Source organism: Lutra lutra, chromosome 1 (assembly GCF_902655055.1).
Source record: "Lutra lutra chromosome 1, mLutLut1.2, whole genome shotgun sequence".
Taxonomy (NCBI): Eukaryota; Metazoa; Chordata; class Mammalia; order Carnivora; family Mustelidae; genus Lutra; species Lutra lutra.
Window position 1 is genome coordinate 121,212,700 of NC_062278.1, and position 24,072 is coordinate 121,236,771.

Consider the following 24,072-nt stretch of genomic DNA (forward strand, 5'->3'; position numbering starts at 1 on the left):
ACTGGTGGTTGCTGGGATCTGGGAGGTGGGGGAAACAGGGAGACTTTGGTCAAAAGATACAGACTTCCAGTTAAAAGATGAATTTGTTCTGGGGATGAAATGTAGAGCACAGTTAACGATCATTGACGATACTAGACTTGGAACACATACTTGTATACTTAGAAGTTAAGAGAGTAGATCTTAAATGTTCTCACCACACACACACAGAAATATACATGTGAAAATCTGCACAATTGAGATAACACATTTCATCCTTCATCATTTATGTTTTTTCTTACCTTTCCCGTATTTCTTCCAACGGCTCAGTCTTCCTTCCCCACCTTGATGGGATGATTTCGTTGTCTTCTGGCATATCTTGTGGCCGATGAGAAGTCTGCCCGTCTGATGGTTTGCCTTCTCTCTGGTGGCTTTTAATATTTTCTTGTGTTTTTCCTATTCTGTAATGATACACATTTCAGTGTGTCTAGATTGAACTGACTTTTCTTTACATTGCTCAGAATCTAGTCTGCGTGTTTAGCCTGAGAATACATGTTTTTATTCTTGACTCTTCGTAGACATTTCCTCTTGGACCCCCCCCTTCCTCTTCATTTTGTAACACTAATTTCCAGAATAGGACATTTCTTCTAGTTTACCATTTTGTTCTTCAGTTCCTTCATCCGTACACTGATGATTCGTTTTTTATTTCACTGCCTATATTTTTTAGTTGGTTCTGTTTCCAAACTTCTGTTTTTGACACTGGGTCCCCTCCCCCCCAGAGCCTTCTGACTCTTTTTCCTTCTTATACCCTGTTTTAGCTTTTGGTATCTATTCTGTCCTCTCCTTTGCTGTCTGAAGTACCTCGTCTTACCGTGCTTCAGATCATTCTGTTGCCTCCATTTCTAGAACAGCAGCTCTTCCTGTTTGTTGCGTTTGTGGACCTTCCTTCCCGGTGGCTTTTTTCTTGAGGGGTCCGGACCTTCGCCATCAGCTTCCTCGCCCACGCTGGTTTTCCGCGCGAGCATCTTGACCCTAGGCGTGCCGGCTGGCGCATCTGCATCCTTGCGGGTCGGGTGTCTGCCTGCTGCCGCCGGGATCCTCTGGGTCTCCATGGGACAGGTTTTCCTGTTCATCTCAGTTGGACATTCCTTCACCATAAAAACAGTGACTTCTGACTTGCTCGGGTCTGGAGTGAACAATTTTTGTGGGTGATTCATCTCGCTCTGGGCCTGGAGTGGCTCTTCCTTGCTTCTTTCCCAGGCCAGTGGCTGGAATTTTTGTCTTTGATTTTGGTGACAGAGCAGCTCTTTGTGGCGCTCAGCGTTCTGCGGAGAGCCCGGTTCCCGGGCTTCATCTGTCCCTGTTCGACTCCCACCCGCGGCCCTTAGGACCTCCACCTGCGCGGTGCTGACACATCCCGGATTTCCTCGGCCTGCGCTCTCGCCCCAGGCCCACCTATCTCCTAAGCGTGCTCATTTGTCAAACGATTTTTTCCCCTTCATTTCTGGTACCTGGGATTTCCCTGCTAAGCTTCCATATTAACGTTTACGTGTTGACAGTTTGACAAATTTTATGTTATCCAGCAGTTCTAAATATTTACAGTAAGAGGGGAGCTCTTTCCATGTCAGCTTATCCCGTAATGTTGTCTTGAAGCTTTGGATTATTTTCTGGATTTGCCTGGATCTAGTGTCTTTAAATTGCAATCTGTTTTCATATGTACGTGCTCCCCTCAGGCAACTTAAGCCTATGTACTTTATTTACCTAGTTGCTTCATGATTCTTAATTTAGTAACTCCCTATACATGGCCCTAAACAGGGCTCTCTGGGCAGACACAAGGTGCGGGTTGGAATGTTTCTCAGCGTTAGGCCCCCAAACACCCAGACCTTCAGTTCACTCAGGCCTTCCAGGGGTTAAATTAAATAACTAGTCACAGAGGACATTGTGTTTTAGTGACTGGGAGACATTCAGTGGGACAAAGCTGTTTTCCTCTCACAAAGAGGTGACTGATTTGATTATAGTAATTTCTCTGCCATGAAGACTTCTCTCTGGCAAACACATTGTCTAGTTCCCAATTATTTAATAGTAATTCTCCAGGTAAAGATAGATCTACTTAATGTTGCTAGCGGGAATGAAAGGGAAAGGGTAAAAATTGCCAGGCTCGCTTTGGTGAGCTTTCCACAGCTTCTCTGGCTTTCTCACTGAACGACAGTTACTGTCCTGCTTCTCTCCTCCCTTTCCTCAACCTACTTGATGAACCGAGCCAACACACACACACACACACACACACGATGCGCGCCTGAACTCCCAGTTGTGCACCAGAACCACACAGAGAGGTGTAGTGGTTTGGAGGAAGGGAGTTGGTGTATATATACTTCCCCCTGCATCTGTCCATTTGTCCAGTTGTAATAACTGCTGTTGAGACCTCCACTCCTTTCCTTCTTCCAGCCGGGAATATCATTTCCATGACCTTTCCTTCATGGCAGAATGAAATGGGGATAAAACGTTTGAGTGGCCTGGGTTCTAGAAAGCGCAAGTCTTAGGTGAACTGAGGGAGAGGGAGGGAGTGAAACAAAGGGGAGGCAGATATAGGGAAGTGGGCAACTCCCACCCTCCATCCAGAGAGAGCCAAGGCCATTTTGGCAGTGGGGTCAACTCTGTCCAGGGCCGATTTGTTGTGGCCTGGTGAACAGAGCAGGCACTGCAGGTCCCACGGGAGAATGGAATGGCCTCTTAGAAAGCTACAGGTTGCCTCTCACTTGGAGAAAGGGAGCCTGTCCAGACCTGCCCTGGCTGCTGCTGCTTGACGGCAGTCAGGCAGGATCCCCTAATAGTTGCTAAGCCTGTTTCCCTTCCCATGCACACAGCTTAAATTGGATTATAAAGCCTTCCTACCATGCCTCTCCATTAGTAGTTTTTTTTTCTGTCTTTTATTCTGAGAGAGGCCACACACCTGCGTGGTCTCTTTCATTCTGCCTTCCCAGCCTCCCCTTGGCCTACCTCACCCTCATTTCCTGCCTTGCACTTTCCCGGCCTCCCTGTGCTTGGGCTCCCCATGTTTTCTCCTGCCACAGGGCTCTGGCATGTGTGCTGCTCTGTGCCCAGGACCCTCTCCCCTCCCGCCTCTCCCCTAGAGAATCCATTTGTGAAACAGCGTAAGGCCTCTCTTATGTCAGGGAGATACGGAATCTAACTTCCTCCAGGTATGGGGCCACTTGGTGCTACAGGATTTTCTGTCCCCTTAGTGCCCACAGTTCTTGGTCATGCCAATTCGCAGAATGACGTGGCAGACCAAAGAGTGGTGGGCAGCCAAGCCAAGTTTACTGAGCAAAAGTACAAAGCTCCCAGAGAGGGAGGGGGACCCTCGGAGTTCCTGAGTTTGAGGGTTTTTAGGAGGTCTTTTGCAGAACTTTCTTTTTTTTTTTTTTTAATTGCAGAACTTTCTTAAGCATTCAGGGTGTGCTGAGTCATGCCAATCAGGGCTTCGGGCACATTTCTGTCTACCTGTTAATGTCCACATGCTGATGGTCCTTTTTATGCTGACATCTGGGGGCTTATGTCTTAACTGCCCCTTGCCCGTGATATTGACGCATGCTGTTGTGGTTAGCTATCTTATTTTAGAACGGTTTGCAGAAGTCATTTCTGCAAAGGCTGCAGAGTAGAATGTCCATGCAGTCCTGTCTAAGCTGCCAAACAGGACATCAGTGCTGTTTCACTGTCGCTGTCCTGACCCCCTCTTTGCTTGGGGACCCCGGCCCTGACCCCCTCACTGTCCAGCTAACTCCTAACATGGGGATCTCTACTGTAGACTGCAGATGAGACTGTCCAGTCTTGTGGGAGAAAGAGGCAGTGCCCACCTGCCACCGAGATGCCGTGCTTGCCTCTTCCGCAGCTGCCAGAGCTAACCTTCCATTTGCAGATGGTTAGTTTCTGAAGGATTTCTGCTGCATTTAGGAGAGCTGATCGTTTATCACTGCACTGTTTACCAACACGCGAAGTAGCGGAAAGAATGCATTCACTCCTGTTCCATTGACATGTGCTCGTGCCCCGGGATGTCGTGGTGTCTCTGCGTGGGTCGTCACAAAGGGGTTCCGCGATGCTTTGGCACATGGCGGCTGCAGAGGGGATGTGGGAAGCTGGCTTCAAAGCAGACCCCCATTCAGGCTGCTCTCACTTGGCTTTGCCCACCATCCCTAGCCCAGAAGAGCCTTCCTTGCTGTGCTGCCTGCGGCATGGTGCCTGTGCCATGGGTCCTCTGCATCTTTCAAGGCCCGCGGCAGGGCTCCCCCATGTGGAGTAACCGTGATTATTGCTACGTTTTTCAAACCGTTTTTCCATTCCGTTCCCTGAGCCACCTGGATATGCCGACTTGCCTGTAGCTTAGGCCTTGATGTTTGTAGAGTAAGAACCGTGTTGTTTCTCTTTGTCCACTCCATGCTGCCTGTCCCGGGGGCACACCATAGGAGCGGAGAATACTGACTAGGGCTGCTCGAGGTGCTCCGTGAACACACTGAGTGCTTGGTCGTTCAGGATTTACTTACAGTGCTAGAAAGTGACTCTCCTTTTCTTTCTCTCCAGTTACAAGTTATTCCCAAACTGCGTCCCATCCTTTGGGTTCCGCCATCTGCTGCCTCTTACAGACAGAGTGGACAGCTTCAACGAGGAGGTCCGCAAACAGCGGGTGTCCCGGAACCGCGACGCGCCCGAGGGGGGCTTTGACGCCGTTCTCCAGGCGGCTGTCTGCAAGGTAACTTTACTTGCTGGTGCCATCCCTACGTGTGGGCGGGGGTTGGCACTGCCAGCAGGAGGTGGCAGATTTTGTGCCACTCCAGCCTGTGGTTCCTGTCCATTCTTCCATCAGAGGGTGAGTTCAGGGGCCCGTGGGGAGATACGGAACAGTTCTGTCGGCTGGGACTCAGGGACGGGGCAGGGTTGGTGCATGTCTCGGTGTCAGGGTGTGGCTCTGCGCAATGGGGTGCTGTCTTTGCCAGAAGACAGCTGCTCTGTGTTTATATTTTAGCTCTTCTGCTTCTTTTCAGGGGAAAAAGGTAAAGTTCAAGCCCTGTACATAGAAGCTTGTTGAGCTTTCTGGCCCAGTTTTGGTAAATCTTTTTTTTTTTTTTTAAAGATTTTATTTATTTGTCAGGGAGAGAGAGCAAGCACAGGCAGACAGAATGGCAGGCAGAGGGAGAAGCAGGCTCCCTGATGAGCAAGGAGCCCGATGTGGGACTCGATCCCAGGACGCTGGGATCATGAGCTGAGCCGAAGGCAGCTGCTTAACCAACTGAGCCACCCAGGCGTCCCCAGTTTTGGTAAATCTTAAAGATCGCTGTATGAGGAATCAGCTGAAGAGGAGAATTGCATGTCGTCTTAGGTTGCCTTTCTGTTTGTTTGTTTTTCCCCACCAGCTTTTTCTGTGATATATGAATCCAGAGGGAGGACATGGACTTAGGTCAGAAATGAACTCATGCTTTGAGAAGTTCCAATCTCAGTGAAATATATAAATGGAATGTTGGTAATAACTTCTTCTTTTTTTTTTTTTTTAAATTGGAGTAGAGTTGGCACATGGTGTTACATTAGTTTCAGGTGTATAACATAGTGGCTCGGTAAGTGTGTGTATTGTGGTGTTGTGCTCATCACAGGACGGCTACCGTCCTCCACCGTACAACACTGTCATAGCACCACTGACGTCATTTCCTACGCCAGAACTTTTATCCCCGGAAGTTATTCTTTCCAGAACTGGAAGCCTGTATCTCCCTCTCCTCTGCACCTTTTTTGCCCATCCCCCGCCCCCACACTGCCCTCTCCTCTGGCAATCATTAATTTGTTCTCTGTATTTATGGGTCTATTTTCTGCTTTTTGTTTGTGTGTTCATTTGTTTTGTTTTTTAGATTCTATATAAGTAAAAGCATATGGTAATCTGTCTTTCTCTGACATATTTTACTTGGTGTAATACACTCTAGGTCCATCCGTGTTGTCACAAATGGCAAGATCTCATTCTTTTTTTATAGCTGAGTAACACTCCAGTGTATGTGTGTGTGTGTGTATCTAACTATTTGTCTGCTGATGGACATTTCAGTTTTTCCCATGTCTTGGCTATTGTAAATAATGCTGGAGTAAACATGGGGGTACATAGATATTTTCATCTGTTTTCATTTTCTTTGTGTAAATACCCAGTAGTGGAATTACTGGATCATATGGTATTAATGTTTTTAATTTTTTGAGGAACCTCCCTCTGATTTTCCAGTGACTACACCAATTTCTATTCCCCCCAACAATGCATGAGTTCCTTTTTCTCCATATCCTCCCAAGTCTTGTTAGGTAATAACCTTTTCTTAAGCTAATTTTCTACAGTCAGAACAACTCCGTAACAACAACAAAAGATTAAAAAAAAAATCACTTGTGAATTTGCTATCCCTGCACATACTTTTTTTTTTTTTTTAAAGATTTTATTTATTTATTTGACAGAGAGAAATCACAAGTAGGCAGAGAGGCAGGCAGAGAGAGAGAGGAGGAAGCAGGCTCCCTGCTGAGCAGAAAGCCCGATGTGGGGCTTGAACCCAGGACCTGGGATCATGACCTGAGCCGAAGGCAGCGGCTTAACCCACTGAGCCACCCAGGTGCCCCTCCCTGCACATACTTTTATAATTTTTCCATAGTAGTCATCATAGAGCACGTGTAAATGATGATGCTCTTGAGAATTTTGGTGGCTCAGCAGCCTTAGGGCAATCCTTGGGACCCTTGTGTTTGGGGAGGGCTGGGAAAGAGGACTGGAACTCAGTTTGGAGAGGCTGCTATTCGTATGCTAAGTGATAAGCACTTAGTTGCCCACTTACCTAGTTTCTGACCTCAGAGAGTGTGTGTTCAGGGTGTGACAGCCTGACTTTTTCTCTACTCCATCCTTGACCGAGTGCTAAGAGAGCCACAGTTGTCCTTTCTGAAATAAAAAATGGAAATGGTTGACAGGGAGGGGTAAAGGGAAGGAAACTGGAAGAAACCCCGGTCTCCTGCAGTCATCTTCGTGGTCCCACTACAGCTCTGTTGTCATTCACTGCGTCCTTGGGCTGCCTCTAGAGAAGTTCTCACTGTGGCTCCCTGTCCAGGATGGCTGCAGCGTGACCCTTCCCGGCTGCTGGCCAGAGCCACACAGTCTGATTCAGAGGCTCCCGGTGCTTCGCGGGAGTCCAGGAAGGCCAGACGGAACATAGCTAGAACGTGTTCAGCTCTCAGTCGTTACCATGTGTCACAAAATGGGCCATTTACGGATTTGCTTCAGAAAGAAAAATTACATCTCTGACTGGCACTCAGACTGATGGTATGAGGTATTGTCTTCCCAGATATTCTGCCAAATCGACTTCTTGGCAGGGACAAACAGTGCAGGGAAACAAGATCCCTTTCATCTCCCCATCCTGAGAATTTTGTGGATTTTCTTTTTTTGGAGGGAAGAAATCATCTTTAAGGCTCTGGGGAAAGAACGCAGTGATAGGACTAAGCGATGTCAGTTCTGTTAGTTCTGTTAGTGTCATTGGCATGGCGAATTGAGTGTTGGAGGCACGGGGGTCTCCGAGAATTCGCTGGATCCTTTCCTTTGCCTACAGAGCCTTCCTGTACCACCCCAGGCCCCTGCAAATCTCCTTGCCTTTGGAAACTTAGTATCTCAAGACTTGAGCATTTCAGAGATGCTGGCAGATGTCTTGAACTCCTTGCGTGGATCTGGTTTGTGAATTGTTGCCTGAGAGGCACTTCATGACCATGTTTCAGTTTTATGTCTGTTGCTATTTCCTCCCACCATGGCCTTGGCAACAGCAGGTACCTGGAAAGTTGGTAAGTGCTCACAGTGATCTAGTCTGGGAGCCAGTGGCTTCTTCCTTAGTATTCCTTTGCCTGTATGCTGTCTGATTATGTTTGGGGACATATCCAGAAATTTCTTTCTTTTTTTTTGTAAGATTTTATTTATTTATTTGACAGACAGAGATCACAAGTAGGAGAGAGGCAGGCAGAGAGAGAGGAGGAAGCAGGCTCCCCGCTGAGCAGAGAGCCCGATGCAGGACTTGATCCCAGGACCCTGGAACCACGACCCGAGCCAAAGGCAGAGGCCCCAACCCACTGAGCCACCCAGGTGCCCCCAGAAATTAATTTCTTAACATGGAATTACCTATATTAGAAATGTCATCCTTCCTGGTTCACCACACCCTTACTTACAAAAGTCAAATACTGGAAATAGATTTTGGCTTACCTTTTAATGAAAGACTATGACAATCATACTCTTAAAGGACAGTTACAGACTTGAATAATTCTCAAGATAAAGTAAGAGAGGAATGGAGAGCAAGTCACAAAACAGTATAGGCAGACGACATTATTTTGGAAACAAGAAATGTGGAAAAGATTGGAAGCAAATAGAAGCATTGACAGTAATTCTCTCTGGTTATAGGACTGTGTGTGGTTTTTGTTTTCTTCACTGGTTTTTAATTTTTATATTTACCTACATTTTCACATTGATTTTGTATGATTTTTTTTTTACTTAGAATGAAACATCTCAAACATACGAAAGTAGAGAGAACAGTGAAATTAAACCCATGCTTGTTGTCTGTCTTTGACAGTGACCAATTGCTAGCCAATCTTGTTTCATTTATGTTCCTCACTGTTCTCTCTTCCGTTATTTGAAGCGAATGTCAGTTATCAGTTGTTTCAATGATACTTAGATTTTGAAAGATAATTAGATTTTGAGAGGTTTTTGGTTTTTGTTTTTTTTCTTTAAGAGCTAAGCATTTCGGACTTTGTTTACCGAGTTTTCTTCTACCTGCTGATTGGCGCAGGTTCAGATTAAAGGCGCTTCCACTCAGTCCTGCAGACTGAGCATGACGGAAGCTGTGCCTGGAGAGCAGGGTCATGAGGGCCAGAGCTGGCTGGACAGCCATCTGTGCACCCATCCCACCCCCCAGCAGAGCGTGACCCTGAGCCCTTGGAGATGAGCTGATAGCAGGCTTAAGCAGCTCACAGGGGCCTCTTTGTTCTGGTTTCATTCTCGCCCAGGTTTTTCTGGGATAGAATGTTATCAGCTTGTGGGGTTTAGGGCTATGGAATGTTCACATGCCTGACCTTAAATCCCACCTCTGTGGCTTGCTTTATATTTCTTGGAAAGCTGTTCTTTCAGCAAAAAGAAGGGAACTATTTCTAGTTAGGATTCCATTTAGAATAAGGACCCTGATTCTACCCGTACAAGTCTTTGCCCCGCAGCGGGTCACATTGCTGTGATAGGCCATTTAAAAAGCGTCCACAGCTAAGGAGGCTTCTGTCCTCAATGCAGGCATTTTTCCAGTCTTCTATCTGGCTAGGTTGGATAAAGGAATACTAGTGCTCTTAATTTCTTGTGTTTACCTAGAAACTGTGCTCGAACCTTTCTTGGTCAGAATAATAATTTCCCCATTACCACTTTTATTGCTCTCCCAGGACTTTCTAGAAGTTAACTCTAGGTTGTTTATTCCGAAATTGTGTAGACAGAAGTATGATGAGTGGTTCAGACTGGAACTAGGGTTGCTTTCCTGTTCTCCCTGAGCTGGGCCTGCCCTTCGCCTGGGGGTATGTGGGAGGGGTGGCTCAGGAGCTCTGTGTTCCAAGTTGTCACTCACCCCTTTGTGGTTGTTCTTGGTTAAAGAGGTGACCTGTAAATTTGAGCTTGGCCGGGTGCATCCTGGCTACATGGGGTCCTAGGGGCTGCTTTCTTCAGTTAGACAGGAAGTAAGATGAGTGCGACCCAGCACATTCATTCCCCTTTTGTCTTCAGCTTCTAGGCCCCCAACCTTTATCCTGAACAGCCTTTGGCAGACTTTGTTTGAATATTGATTCTCTGACCTTGCACGGTCTGTTAAATTTTTAAAGCATTATATGTCCTCCCAGAAATAGGTGGATGAATCAGTCTCAAAGTAAACAAAGTAAGTTATATGCTGAGTAAAAAGTCTATGGCCTGGGTTGGGTCACATTATGCCTTTGCTGGTGAGAACATTCTAATCTAGAATGGAGACACAGCCCCGGAATTGCTGGGCACTCTGGCAAGACTTTCTGCAGGAATCCAAATTCTGTGGACCCCTAGAAACAGAATCATTGCTACCCTTGTTCTGCCCTCATCTACACTCCACGTGTTCTGCATATGTTCTCTCTGAGGCTTAAGCAGTCCGTCAGGGTATTGGTGGTGCTGGTGGCCATCCCCAGCTGACCGGGAAGGAAACTGAGTAGCACAAGAATTCGTGAAACTTACTGTTAGTAAGAGGTAGAGCCAGACTTTGAACCCGATCTGGTTGATTCTAAGGCCCATGCCCTGACAGTTAGCTGGTGCCTGGTGCTTTGGGAAATAGTGACAGTGCCGTGCAGAGCAGGGAGGACCCAACTTTGAGTAACGTCATGGGATCAAGCTCAGCCTCTTGTGCTGCTTACTGTTTCCATGAAGGCCAGCTGACTGCTCTGGGCATCAGAGCGCTCATCGGGAAAGTGCAGGGAGGTGGAATTGGAGGCAGGATCTCTAGGATGTCCTCAGTTGTGCTGGTCGGGGCTACTTTCCCTGAAGGACTCGCTGTGGTCCCTCCCGCTTTGCTCAGAGCCCTTGGTTTTGCTGTTCACTCTTGAGCCTCCTGCCAGGGGCAGGCTGCAACTGATACCTGTAGAGGGTAGGAAATTCCCCGTGCCTGGAGTCAGACACAGCTCTGAGAGGTTTCCACTCTGCTCTCTCCTCTGTCCCAGCCTCCCACAGAGTGGATTTGGGTTTTGGAGGTTCTGTTTTTGGTTTTTTTCCCCCTCATTTGCCTGATTTCTTTTAAACCTTAGATTTGTGTGGTTTTTCCAAGCATGGTTTGAGAAACGTATGTACTTCTTGGAGAAGGCAGCCATCCCCGACACTCAGTGTCACCTGAAGGTGTCCTGTTCCTTGTCCTCACAGCGTGGGTTTTCCATTAGCACATGTGCGCTGCTTCTGCTGGCAGACTGTACCCCAGTTTGGGGGGGCTTATTCTCTCCCCAACATGTGTGTTCTTCCTCTGGCTCAGTGTCTCGGTGAAACACCAGGAAGTCTGGCGCCTCGCTGTGGCCCAGGGAAGCCTCAGGGACCATGCATGCAGGTGTGTAGGTGATCTGCCTGAGCCCAGGTGGCTTTTTTGCCGGAGGTGGTGAAGATTCTCCTTGGCTTTCTAGTTTGCAGGTCCTTGCGGTCTCCTGTGCATTTTTGAATTATGTCACTGTTTTGATCCCTGAGGGGCTGTTTCCTCGTTCTGCCTGGTGCCTGTGAACTGTACTTTGGGTGTCAGCCACCCTGCCAACAGCTGCTTGTTGACACGGGGTGGGAACACACTGTTAAAACTCCGCCCAGGTGGGGATGGAAGCTTTTGTCTCTTTGGGTCCTCCAGCAGAAGCCTGTAGTACCTGTTTTGAGGGTGTTCACATCCCTGGACTCACTTGGCTAATGACAGCAGGGGAGAATCATCCTGGAGGGAGGATAGGAGGCCCACTCCATGACTGAGGTTAGGATGTCACTTTTTCATTTCAAGTTACGGGCTCCTCACTGCTTTAAATGTCTGTTGGGAAAGAGGAAAAGAGACAAGGACTGATTCTTGGGTTCTTCTGGCCCTGTTCTCTCCCTAAGCCTCCACCCCTGCTGGCTGCATTCCAGCCACAATGACCTTGACAGTGACTTTGACTCTTGTACTCTGATTCAGGTAGGGCCCGCTGCACGTGTTGTTTTCTCTGTTTGCAGTACTCCTCCCCTGTATTCCTGCTTTTCTTTCTTTCTTTAACTTTTTCATTAATAAACTTTATTTTATGTAAGAGCAGATTTAGGTTCACAGCAAAATAGGGCAGAAAATGCAGAGTTTCCATATGCCTCCTATCTGTACTCCCACTCTAGCCCCACGGCCTCTCCCCCACCACCAACATCTCCACCAGAGAGGTATATTTGTTCCAGTCCTCGAACCAGCGTTGACACATTGGTATCTGCTGAAGTCCAGAGTTTACTTTTGGGTTCACTCTTAGTATTGCACGTCCCATGGGTTTGGACCAATGTACAATGACATGTAACCTCCATGATTGTATCACATAGAACCCCTCACTACCCTGAAAGTCTTTGCTTCACTTCTTCATCCCTCTCTTCTTACCCACAAACCTGCTTTTCTTTGAATGTGTAATATCTGCCTACTGATGTTTCAGACCTCCACTTAAGTGTTTGTGTGTCAGGGAAGCCCGATGGAGCTTCCTGATGTGGTCAGAGCACCAGGCCCTTGGTCACGTTTACTTTAGTTACCGTTTTCTTTGTATTTGGACCACTCCTTGAGTAATATCTGCCTCCCCTTCGAGACAGTAAGCCCCCTGAAGGCAGGGACCCCATCTCTTTTCTCACTACTGCATTTCCCTAGCACCTAGCACATTGCTTGGCACATAACCAGCCCTCGTTAAACATTTGGGGAGCAGGGCGCCTGGGTGGCTCAGTGGGTTGAGCCTCTGCCTTCGGCTCAGGTCATGATCTCAGGGTCCTGGGATTGAGTCCCACATTGGGCTCTCTGCTCAGCGGGCAGCCTGCTTCCTCCTCTCTCTCTACCTGCCTCTCTGCCTACTTGTGATCTCTCTCTGTCAAATAAATAAATAAAATCTTTTAAAAAAAACACACTTGGGGAGCAAACAGAGGCTTTGTTCTCACAGATTCCTTTATGCTTCTAAGTTCAGGCACCTGCAGGTCCCCCTGGCTCCAAGCCCCTTCACCCTCCTGTGGGACCGGGCTGCCTCCACATCATTCACAGTGTTTCATACGTATCCGTTCAAGAGAACCGGAAGTAGTACTTTCCCACTCAGCAAGTGTCTCTTGAGCACCTAGTGAGTGTTCTGTGGCAGGGGCGGTGGGAAGAACGAAAGAAAGATGGGGGAAAAGTCCCTGTCCTCGGGGGTTTGATTTGAGCTCGCAGACCCAGCAGAAGGTAATAACATCCTCTTTGTAAACATTAGCAGGAACCATATGAAGTTACTGATATTTGACGATCAGTGGTATTTGATACTTGACTACTAATAGTTTCTGCTAAAAAAAGAGCAACTTGGTGTGGTTCAGCTTCATACATTCCAAGCGTTTCTCTTCTAATATTTGGATTGGACTCTCCCGGAAAGTCCACATCAGACAAGATCTGTTGCATGTTGTTGGGCTTGGGCTCGAAGGGAATGTCTCAGTCCTGACTCACAGGCCAAGATTTCTTTTCCCCAAGGAAAGAAATACTACACTTTTGCCCTCCTTAGGTTAAGCCACAGAACAGATTTTAAAAAGAAAAATATTCATTGCAAAGTATGGATGGAAGCAGGAAAAACAACTAATGGGAACATGATTATTGTCATAAAGTGACAGAAATAGACTTGAATGTTGGCATGATTGGGGAAGCCAGTCATAGAAGTAACCTCTGTTTTCCCGATGTGTCGTGTTTGAATTCAGAGTCGGTGGTCCCCAAACTCAGATTCACCATGTGGTCAGCCTGCTGGCTGGTCAGGTCAGCCCCCTTTCCATCCTCATTTCCTCCCTCAAACATGTTTCTCTCCCAGTGCTTGCCCGAAAAGGAAGTGTGCAGTGTTTTATTATTACTTCTGAAGATTTGCAAAGTACTTACTGTGTGCAGGACACCATGCTCGGTGCTGTGAGGCTGCCCGGATGACTGAGCCCCAGCTCCTGTCCCTATGAGCAGGACTCTGGCTGGAAGGCAGGTGCTCACCCGACGACCTGTGGGACCTGCGGAACACAGAGCTGGCCCCTGAGGACCTACTGATTGAATCACAGCATCCTTCTGCTTCGGGATGTCTCCTTGTTCTCTCTGCCTCTTGGTCTCCCCTGCTGATGATGTTATTGATAACCATTGGTTCCGTGCTCTGTGAGAGCCAGGCTTCGTGCCAAGTACCTCAAAGGGCTTATTTTACTACGTCCTTTGAATGTAGTTTTACTATCCCCTTCTGACAAAGAAACAAGCCTAGGAAGGTTGAGCATTTCTCAAGGTTTTTCCAGCTAGAAATGACAGAGCTGGAGCTGGGACTGGACCCACTCCCCCGGCTCCACGGTGGGAGTTCTTCACCTTGGCATGAGAGTGCCTGCTGATGCTGTGTCCCACAGGAGCACGGGGGTGGGAGGCGTGTGCTTCCAAGGACAGCAAGTCCTCATCTAAGGAACCATTGCAGTTTCCCACGTGAGGAGGCCTGACATGGTCCCAGGGGAACACAGTTGCACGTGCTGCTATTTCTCTGGCACTGAGAGTTTCTTGTTTATCAGGGAACGGTAACCACGTGGCTCTGTCTGCCCTCAGGACTTCCCAGGGAGACCTCTAGTGCCGCCCCACTGTTGGAACGCTGGTGGAACCCAGCCCTTTGAGCGAGCATGCTAGTCTTTGCCCGTGGCTTCCCTCTCTGTAAAGTGGGAACTCTGCTCCTCCTCACTCATAATTCAGTGGTTCTGCCCACAGCGCTATGGTGAGACACTTTTTCAGATGGTGAGTCTTTTCCAGCAACGAGGCAGTGCGTGGCTGGAGACAGAGGCCCATGGGCTGTATCAATACCTTCATGTTGGGTGAGCATTCGCTTTAATTAGATTGACCTTGAGCTCCCCAAACCCAGTCATTTAAAGCCAGTGTTTGCATCCTCACGGAAATGCCCCTGGGATGGCACATCGATTCCAGGCCGCCCTTGTGTGTGAGCACCGTGTACTGGAGAGAGCTGTGTGTCGCCTCCGAACAAGCAGGCCAGCCCACATTCAGGTGGCTTCCATCCCTGTTCCTTAAGGCAGCCAAATGGGACATCAGCTTTTCTCCGGTTCCTGGGAACCAGCATTTCAGGCCCTCCCCGGCTCGGTCCTGTTGGGGCAGTCTTTTTTTTTTTTTAAGATTTAATTTATTTATTTGAGAGAGAGAGAGAGAGAGATAGCAAGTAGAGAGAGAGGATGAGCGGGGGAGAGGGAGAAGCAGGCTCCCCACCAAGCAGGGAGGCTGACACAGGACTCAATCCCGGACCCTGGGATTATGACCCAACTGGAAAGCAGACACTTAACCAACTGAGCCACTGAGGCACCCCCCGTTGGGGCATTCTTGAGGCTACACTTCTTGCTGGTCATGCCTGGCTGTGGTCGCTGTGTGTAAGCAAGTCGCTATGGAATGGATCTGGGGACTGACAGGCTTCATGTGAGCCCATCAGAGGATTCAGCGCCACATGCAAGAGCCCAGTCCCAGCCCTGCTTTCCTCTGTGAGGTCAAACCCTGACCCGGGAGCTGCCTGGGATGGGGGCAGGGGCTGTGTCTAAGATGCATGTTGACAGTGAGAGAACAGAGGATGGTGAGTGAGTGGATGGTGCTGGGCTTGGAAACCACATCTTAGGAGGAGCCAGTTAAACGTCGACCAGGAGGAGAGACACCAAGGAAAAAGCACACCTGACCTCAGTCACCATCACAAAGGAGGGACTAGACTTCTCTGGATGTTCTGGGGCATGGGGGTGTGCGAGGATAGCTGGAGGGAAGCAGGTTCGAGTTCGAGGTAAGGAAGAATTTTCTAACAAAGATCTCTGCTCTGCCTTGGAGTGGACTGCTGGATGGGGCGGTGAATATGTGTGGGGGGCCCCCTGCGCATGTGGTGGGGATGCCAGAGGAAAGCTCCCTGCACTCGGTGGGAGCGAGGACAAGACCCGCTCTGGGACTCCTTTCAAACTTCAGGTGCTACATCTTTCCTCTGAGTCACTTTCTGGGTCCAGTAACCACTAGTGCTTTTGTTCTTGGACTTGCCCGTTCTAGCCTGTCTTCTGTCACTCCCAGCAGGACACCGTCTCTGCTGCCTTTCTGTTTGGCTATCGTGACCATGAACTCTACCGTTGTCTAAGATGCATTCATTCGTGTGCCAAACACAGCTTCTTTTGAGCTGGTGCCTAGAAAAGCTTTCCCTGCTCCCAATGGCTTTTCCATGGAGCCACCTTACCATGGGGTAGAAGAAGTAGGGAGGGGGACCCAGGGATGGACTGGAGGTTGGCAGGGGAGATGGAAGCCTATTCTTTCTCTAAAGATTTATTTATTTATTTGGTAGAGAGTGAGAGAGGTGGGAGGGGCGGGGAGAGGGAAAGAGAATCTGAAGTGGATTCCTCGAGGAGCAGAACGTGGAGCCCAACTCGGGACTCGAGATCACAACCCTGAGATCCCAACCTGAGCCGAAACCAAGAGCCAGAGGCCTCCCTGTGCCACCTAGGTGCCCCTGGCAGCCTATACTTGATCTCTTGAGTGACGCTCCTCCTCTGCCACACTTTGCAGTCCCCGATGATGACAGAGAAACCACGTCCTCTGCTGCCCGGTCCCCATGCTGTCTTGGGCCAGATGTTAGACATAAACAAAGTGGAAAGTTTGTCTTCACTCAAGAAACCAGTTTGTTCATTTTCTCAAAGTCAGGAGGGCCTGGTCTGCTGTCTCTGTTCCCACTTCCCCGTTTTGTGGACTCCGGCCTCCTCTTCACCGTCTCACAGAGCCCCAGGTCCGCCAGACTGGCTCTCGGGCCTGGCTGCACAGGTCCTCCCGGTAGCCATCCCCGTGGCCTGCCCAACCTCTCTCTGCTCCTGCTCCCGCTCCCACGTCTCGACTCGGACAATGAACCAGTCCTGTAGCCCTTCATGCTTCCCGTATTTAGGTGTTTGCGCTGAGATGTTAGTGAGATTGGAAGGCATAGTAGAGAGCTGTGGGGATTGTGAGTGATGTGATGGAAGAGGTCTGACCCCGCCAGAGCGGGCTGCGGTGCCTAGCTCTGACTCTGCACGAGTGCTCACCCGCCCGTCCTTCCCCGCGCGCCGAGCACGTGCTCCCTCCGGTGCTTTTGCTCTTCTGGGGGAGGGCCCTGCACCCCTTTCTCTCTTCCCATACCTCCAGATCTTCGCTGCTGAGGACAAATTCCCTGCTGAATTCTCCACCCTGGGAAGGTCCTCTCTGGCCCCAGTTTGACAGCTTGGTCGCCGCAGAATAGGTAGACAGTTTGCCTCAGGGACCTGGATGGAATTGGAGATTCGTGGCTTGGGGACCGTCCCCCTAGCCACTCATTACTCCTGCCACACACCTGTAGTCCGCAGATGGCTGCTTTCCACATAGTGTGGCCTCCTGCCTGTGTGGGTTGCCTCCCTGGAACAGCTGGAGTACATTGGGTCATGGTCACACCTCCCAGGGAAGTACAGGCAGGTGGCTGGGAGGAAGGTGGGAAATCGTGTGTAGCATTGCCCAGGCGCTCTGGCTCAACACAGGAATGAGAGAGTTGAGAGTTTGGTATATGTGCTGCCGAAGCAAGCACGAGAGAGTTGAGAGTTTGGGACTGGCCGGTGCTGTTGGGGAACCAGAGAAGATGAAAAAGGTATTTCCAAGGTTTCTGAAGATGACATGTGAGAGACCTGTTGTCAAAATGAGAAGCTTGGGGGGTGGTTGATCTGGGGATAAAGATGGTGCTGCACCTTCGGATGAGCTGAATTCTGGGTGATGGCAGACACTTTTGGGTTTTGGCGCAGACCTGGGAGGAAAGCTCCAGAGTGTAGGGTATGTTTGCCAGTCATCCAAGTAAAGCTCCACAGAGTGGGGCAGGGGGTGGAGAGTGTTGTCTTTGACCTCATCCACCTGCTGGGAGAGCAGCCAGAGGGACAGGGGCAGGATGGGGCTGTGTGCCAGACAGGGCAGTGGGGCTCGAAAGAGTTCCGGATTGTCCCAGAGGCCCCAAGAGCAAGGCCTGCAGTGGCCATGGGATTGGTTCTTAACCTTGGTGGCACATGATGCTCATCTGGGGACCTTTAAAAACCCTGACAGCTGGGCCGCAGATCAGCCCAGTTTGATCAGCAGCCCCGGGCATTAGTGTTGGTGAAGCTCTCTAGAAGAACCTACAGTGCAGCCAGGACTGAGAACACGTGCACATAAGGGAGGGAGACAGGGTCCAAAAATTACTCTCTAGGGGTCACATGGAGACGTCTGATGATAAGGAACTGAGGAGAGGAAATCGAGGACATAAGTCTGCCGTCTTAGGAAAGAGACAGAAACAACTGAGATTGGCAGCATAGCTGGGTCATAGGAAGAGTTCTGCAAAGTGGGTCATGAGCATGCTTTTAGGTACACGGAAAGGAACCAGAAGAGAGAGTGACTGGTTGAACAAATTCTCCAGAGAGGGCGGGATGCAGGGGCTGCGTTTCCTGGGGGCGGGAGGAACCCTTCTTCTTTGGGGACAGAGAGATCAGAGAGGCCAGGAGGATGCCCCTGGGAATAGATGGGGCGGCAAGTCCCGTTGGTGACGGAAAAAGGTGAGGTCACCTGAGCAAGTGCAGGAATGAGGGTTTGAAGGTGGAAACAGACCTTGTGGTGAATTTGATGCAGGTCTAAGCAAAGAACCAGGAGAAGTTAAGTGAATCGCGACCCTGGCCCGATGCCGGATTTCTTGCTGCTGAGTCCGTACGCTTCCGTCCTGCCCAGCCCCTGACATTTTCATCTTGTGGCTGACCTCTATGGCATTTAATGGAAACTGGCTTTTAAATATATTGTTTTTACTCTGAGACATGGAGAAAAATGTAGCTACATTAATAGGTCTAGGTTCCCCCCCACTTAATTTTTTTTTTCTAAAAAGAGAATATGTTCAATCTAAAAGTATAGAAAATGCGGGTGAGCAGAAAGTAGAGTAAACATTGCCCGTGATCCTAAGGGCAAAGATAAGATTGTGTGCTTCTGAATTACAGACAGGTCAGGGATTTGCAACTCCATGGGAATACTGATTGACGGTCATTGTCATTTTTAACTGTTCACTAGGTACAGGTGGGGAGCTGGGTGCCACTCCTGTGTGTCATCCTCTCAACAGCCCCATTTTGTCAGTATTCTGTCAGTATTCTGTTATCTCCTTTTTATGAAGGAGAAGCTGCCCGGGAAGGATTGAGTAACTTGCCCCAGGTCAGAAAGACAGGTTGCGGCAGGTGTGGGGCTGACTTGAGAGCGGAAGGATGGGGCCCCTGGCTGCTGTGCGATGCTGCCCCTGACAAGAGAACATGTCCAAGCCGTGTTTCCTCCCACATTATGGACACGGGGTCTGTTCGTGTCTTTTCTTGTAATTGAGACTTTGTGAGCAAACCAAGTCTTCCTTAAATGCAACAGCTTTTTTGAGGATATATATATATATATATACACACACACATATATATACATACATGCACATATGTGTGTGTGTGTGTGTATATATATATCCGTTTTATATATATATATATATATATTAAAAAAATGGATGTGTAACAAACTAGACATATTGAAAGTGTACAATTTAAGAAATTTGACACGTTTCCACACCACCTGTGAGATACACACACACAGCCCATGATCAAGATAACGAACATATCCTTCTCTCCCCAGGGAGCATTGTTTCTCCTTTGTCATCTCTCCCTCCTCCTCCTCCTCCTCTTCCTCCTTCTCTTCCTCCTCACCCCAGGCAGCCCCTAATTAGCTTGCTGTCTCGGTACCTAAGTTTGCATTTGCTAAAATTGTCTATATTCAGCATACATACTTTTTTGGCCTGGTTTCTTTCACTGAGCACAGTGATTTTGAGATTTACCTGTGCTGTTGAGTGTCTCCGTCCTTCCTTTGTTAATAGAATTCCATTGCATGGACTGACCGTGACTTGTTTATCTGTCCGTGTGTGGCTGGGTGTTTGGGTGGTTTGTGGTATCTGGTCGTTCTGGCCTATTGCAAACAGAGCTGCTCTGAATGTGTGCATTCAAGTCTTTGCGTGATGTTCGCCTTTGTTTCTTTTGTTTCTGTAGCTGGGAGTGGACTTGCTGGGTCATCTGGTGGGTGTTGAACCTTTTAAGAAACTGCCAGACTGTTTTCCAAAGCACACGTATCATCTTATGTAGCTTGTGGCAGGTGTGACTCCATATCCCCCTCAGTATTTGATGTGGTCGGTCTTTTTTGGTTCAGCGATTCTTTTAGGTGTGCGGTAGAATCTCATTGAGGTTTGAGGTTTTAACTCAAGGCCTTTTTCAGCTTCTCTGTGTGCCGTCCTTCGTCGCCCCTGTGACCATGGCGGAGCCTCCCACGTCCAGCAGTGTAAGGCCAAGGGAGAAAATGCAGAAATTAGTACCAGTCTTCGAGTAATAACCTCAGGCTCTTTGTGTAGCCCCTCTTTTATGTGCTAAGGGCTTTGTAATACATTATGTCTACACCCAGCTTCAGCCCTGCAAAATAGGATTCCCTCCATTTTTGTTGCGGATGAAGAAACCAAGGTCGAGAGAGGCATCTCAGAGCAAAGCAGGTTTGATCTCAGCCTCATCTGCTCAAAAGCATACTCTCTCTCCCACGCCACACTCCATCCTGCAGATGTCCTTTCTTGAAAAAAAGCAATCTGCTGTCCCACGGTTGCTTTCTGCCCCAGACATGGCAGACAGAACTTAAGCCTTCCAAATAGTCCAGGCGGACTGTAGGAAAATTATTTCTAATGTGAATTCTCTGTGGAGTCCCTGCTTACAAAATCGGAGCCCAAAAGCCTGGGCAAATGAATAAGCACGGCCGGACTCATTCTCTGCAGCCCAGCCTCTGGGCCAAGTTTGTTAACGTCACTTACGTAATAAGAGTCCAGTTCAGGGAAAACAGAATTATTATTATTAGGCCGCGCCATTCTTTGTTTATAGAGCTATTTCTGTTTCAGATGCAACCTTTCAATTTAACAAACATTTATCTTGGACTTGGCAGCCAGTAGTTGAGAGACTACTAAGTATTTTAATATTTTATTTATTTTGACAGGCAGAGATCACAAGTAGGCAGAGAAGCAGGCAGATAGAGAGGGGGAAGCAGGCTTCCTGCTGAGCAGAGAGCCCAATGCAGGGCTCGATCCCAGGACCCAGAGGTCATGACCTAAGCCAAAGGCAGAGGCTTTAACCCACTGAGCCACCCAGGTGCCCAGAGACTACTAAGTATTTTAATGAATTCTTTCATTTCTCTCTCTCTCTCTCTCTCTCTCTCACACACACACACACACACACACACACACCCTATCCCATCCTCTCTCTCTATGTGATTGGCCAGTCCAGCTTTGTGAGTAAGTAAGAGATCCCCTGAATGGGGCTTCTCTGGTTCCTAATCGTTTAGTGACCTTGGGCTAGTGACTTAACGTCTCTGGACACCGCTTTCCCTGTCTTCACGACAGTGGTGTATTCCCTGCATTATAAGGGCTGCGGTGAAGATTAAGTGGAAGAGTGGAGGTGATCAATAAATGTTTAGTATTATTCCTGTTTTTACTAGCAAGAAGAAAAGCTCTTGAGGCATTAAGTAATCTGGTCAAAGCTGCACAGGTAATTAGGGGTGACAGCAAAATGGAAATGCCTATCTTGGGGCACCCAGGTTCCACACTGTTCTGTGCTCTTGCTGCCAGCCTCCTTCTCCCTGGGGAAGCTGGTGCCGAAGAGAAGGCAGAAGTGGCTGAACAACAGACCAGTGTTCACAGCCCAGTCTTGGGAAAGCGGTACTTGCTTCTGAAAGACAGTTGGGCGCACAATGGAAAAAAGTAAAAGATACTGCCTGTCGTCTGACCCCCAACCACACTATGGTGTATGTCATTTCAACTGCTCTGACTCTCTTTTTTCGAGAAAGTCCGGCTCGTTTCTCATGGTTTGCAGTCATGCCGTCATCATAGTATGCTATATGTTGTTTTCCACTTAATATCACACACGTTTACCCAAAATTTCATACTTTTTATGGACATAATTTCTAACGGCCAGAGAAGAGATCTCTTCGTTTACTTAACCATTCCTGAATAAGGGTATTCACGGCTTCCCCTGTGTGTCACTACTGGTGAAAACACTGCTGTGCGTACTTTGGGAAACTTCTTGCAGACCGAGTCCCTTGGAGTAGACTCATCGAGTCAAAAGATGTATACTTCTTGAAGGGTGTTTGTTTTTTGTTTTTTTTTTTAAAGATTTTATTTATTTATTTGACAGAGAGAAATCACAAGTAAGCAGAGAGGCAGGCAGAGAGAGAGGAGGAAGCAGGCTCCCCGCTGAGCAGAAAGCCTGATGTGGGGCTCGAACCCAGGACCTGGGATCATGACCTGAGCCGAAGGCAGCGGCTTAACCCACTGAGCCACCCAGGCGCCCCAAGGGTGTTTGTTTTAAGTCACATTAATGGGGGGATAATTTACATAGAGTAAAATTCACCCTTTTGGGCTCAAGTCTTCCAGCCGCCCACAGTGAAGATAGGGGTTATTTTCCTCCCCCAGAAAGTTCCCTAGCATCCCTTTGTTTCTGGCCCCTCCCTTTATCCTCAGCCTTTGGCAACTACCAGTTTGTTTCTGTCCCTATGTTTTTGTCGTTTCCCTAGTGTCATATGAATGGAGTTAACACGTGGCCTTTGGATTCTGGTGTTTTTCACTTAACATAATGCTTTGGAGATTTGTCCAGGTCGTGTGTGTGTGTGTGTGTGTGTGTGTGTGTGTGTGTGTGTGTGTGTGTTAGGAGTTTGTTCCTTTTGGTGCAGAACAGTATCCCATTGTACAGATGTACAACATTGTGTCTCTCTGTTCACCACTTGGTGTCTCGACTTTTTGATGATTTTGAATAGCTCCTATAAATATTTGCACAGAGGGGTGCCTGACTGGCTCTTTCCGACTCTTGATCTTGGGGTTGTGAGTTCAAGCCCCACGTTGGGTGTAGAGATTCCTTAAAAACAAAATCTTAGAAAAATACGTTTACATAGAAATCTAAATGTGAGCATAATTTTTCATTTCCTTTGGGTAAATACCAAAGAGGGGGATTCCTGGGTTGATGGTAAATGTATGTGTAACTTTGTAAGAATCTGCCAAAGTTCTAGTTATACCATATCCCTTCCAGCACTTGGTATTATCAGGGTTGGTGTGGTAGCTATTGGAGTAGCTATCTAGTGCATTCTTATTGTGGGTTTTTTTTTTTAAGATTTTTATTTATTTATTTGACAGAGAGAAATCACAAGTAGGCAGAGAGGCAAGCAGAGAGAGAGGAGGAAGCAGGCTCCCCGCCGAGCGGAGAGCCTGATGTGGGGCTTGAACCCAGGACCTGGGATCATGACCTGAGCCAAAGGCAGCGGCTTAATCTACTGAGCCACCCAGGCGCCCTCTTATTGTGGTTTTAATGTGCAGTTCCTTCATGCCTAATGATGTTGAGGACCCTTTCGTGTGCTTATTTCCATCCATCTCCCTTCTTTGGTGAAATGTCTGTCCAAGTCTCTGTCTTTTTAAATTCAGTTGTCTGTTTTCGTACTGATCTACGAGAGTTCTTCAGGTGTTCTGCAAACAGGTTCTTTATCAGATTTTTATTTCTTTGCAAATGTTTTCTCCCAGTCCACACCTTCTCACTTTATTTTCTTAATGGTGTCTTTCAAAGAGCAGATGTTTTTAATTTTGATGAAGTCCAGTTCGTCAATTTTTATCCTGTGAATCATCTTATCTAAGAAATCTCTTCCTATAGGAAGGTCACAAAGGTTTTTTCCTTTTCCTTCAGAATCTTAAGTCTAGTTAGTTTTTTAATCTCTTTAGTAAGAGGTATGGGTTGAGCTTCATTTTTGTCCATATGGATGTCTAATTGTTCCAGTACCTTCTGTTGAATTGACCATCTCTGTGTGAGTCTGTTTATCTCTGTCATGCTCCACCATCGATGTTTATTGGTTGTCTTAATTACTGATGCTTTGTAATAAGCCTTGACCTTAGATAATGAGTCCCTCAACTTTGTTGTTTTTAGAAAATTATGTGGCTAGTATCCGTGATTTGCCTTACCATATGAATTTTAGATTAAACTTAATTTAAATTAAATTAAAAACTTTAAACTTTGTGGCTTTTGATTGGGATTGTGCCAAGTTTATAGGTCAATCTGGGAAGAGATGACATCTCAGTAACATACTTCTGATCCATGGAAACTAACTCTGTACATTTTTTTAGGTCTCTGATATTTTTCTAAGGTTCTTAATACACTATGTCAGATTAGAGGTTGTTCTACTTTCTTGTCAGGGTGGTTAGCACATTGTTGTATCCTCGTGGATAGCAGATCCACATTTTTCCTGCAAAAAGTGCTGTTGGTTTACATTCCGCCCCCCACCCCGTCCTTTTTTGGAG

At 47.8% G+C, this 24,072-nt stretch overlaps 1 protein-coding gene across 2 annotated transcripts in view; it reads left to right on the forward strand.

The window, feature by feature from the left end:
- ITGB5 (integrin subunit beta 5) overlaps window positions 1-24,072 on the forward strand; it is a 116,132-nt gene that overhangs the window by 39,611 nt on the left and 52,449 nt on the right. For both annotated transcript variants that reach the window (XM_047734885.1, XM_047734892.1), the window contains exon 5: window positions 4,552-4,720. In XM_047734885.1, coding sequence (XP_047590841.1) covers window positions 4,552-4,720 — 169 coding nt within the window. The remainder of the gene's footprint in view (window positions 1-4,551; window positions 4,721-24,072) is intronic.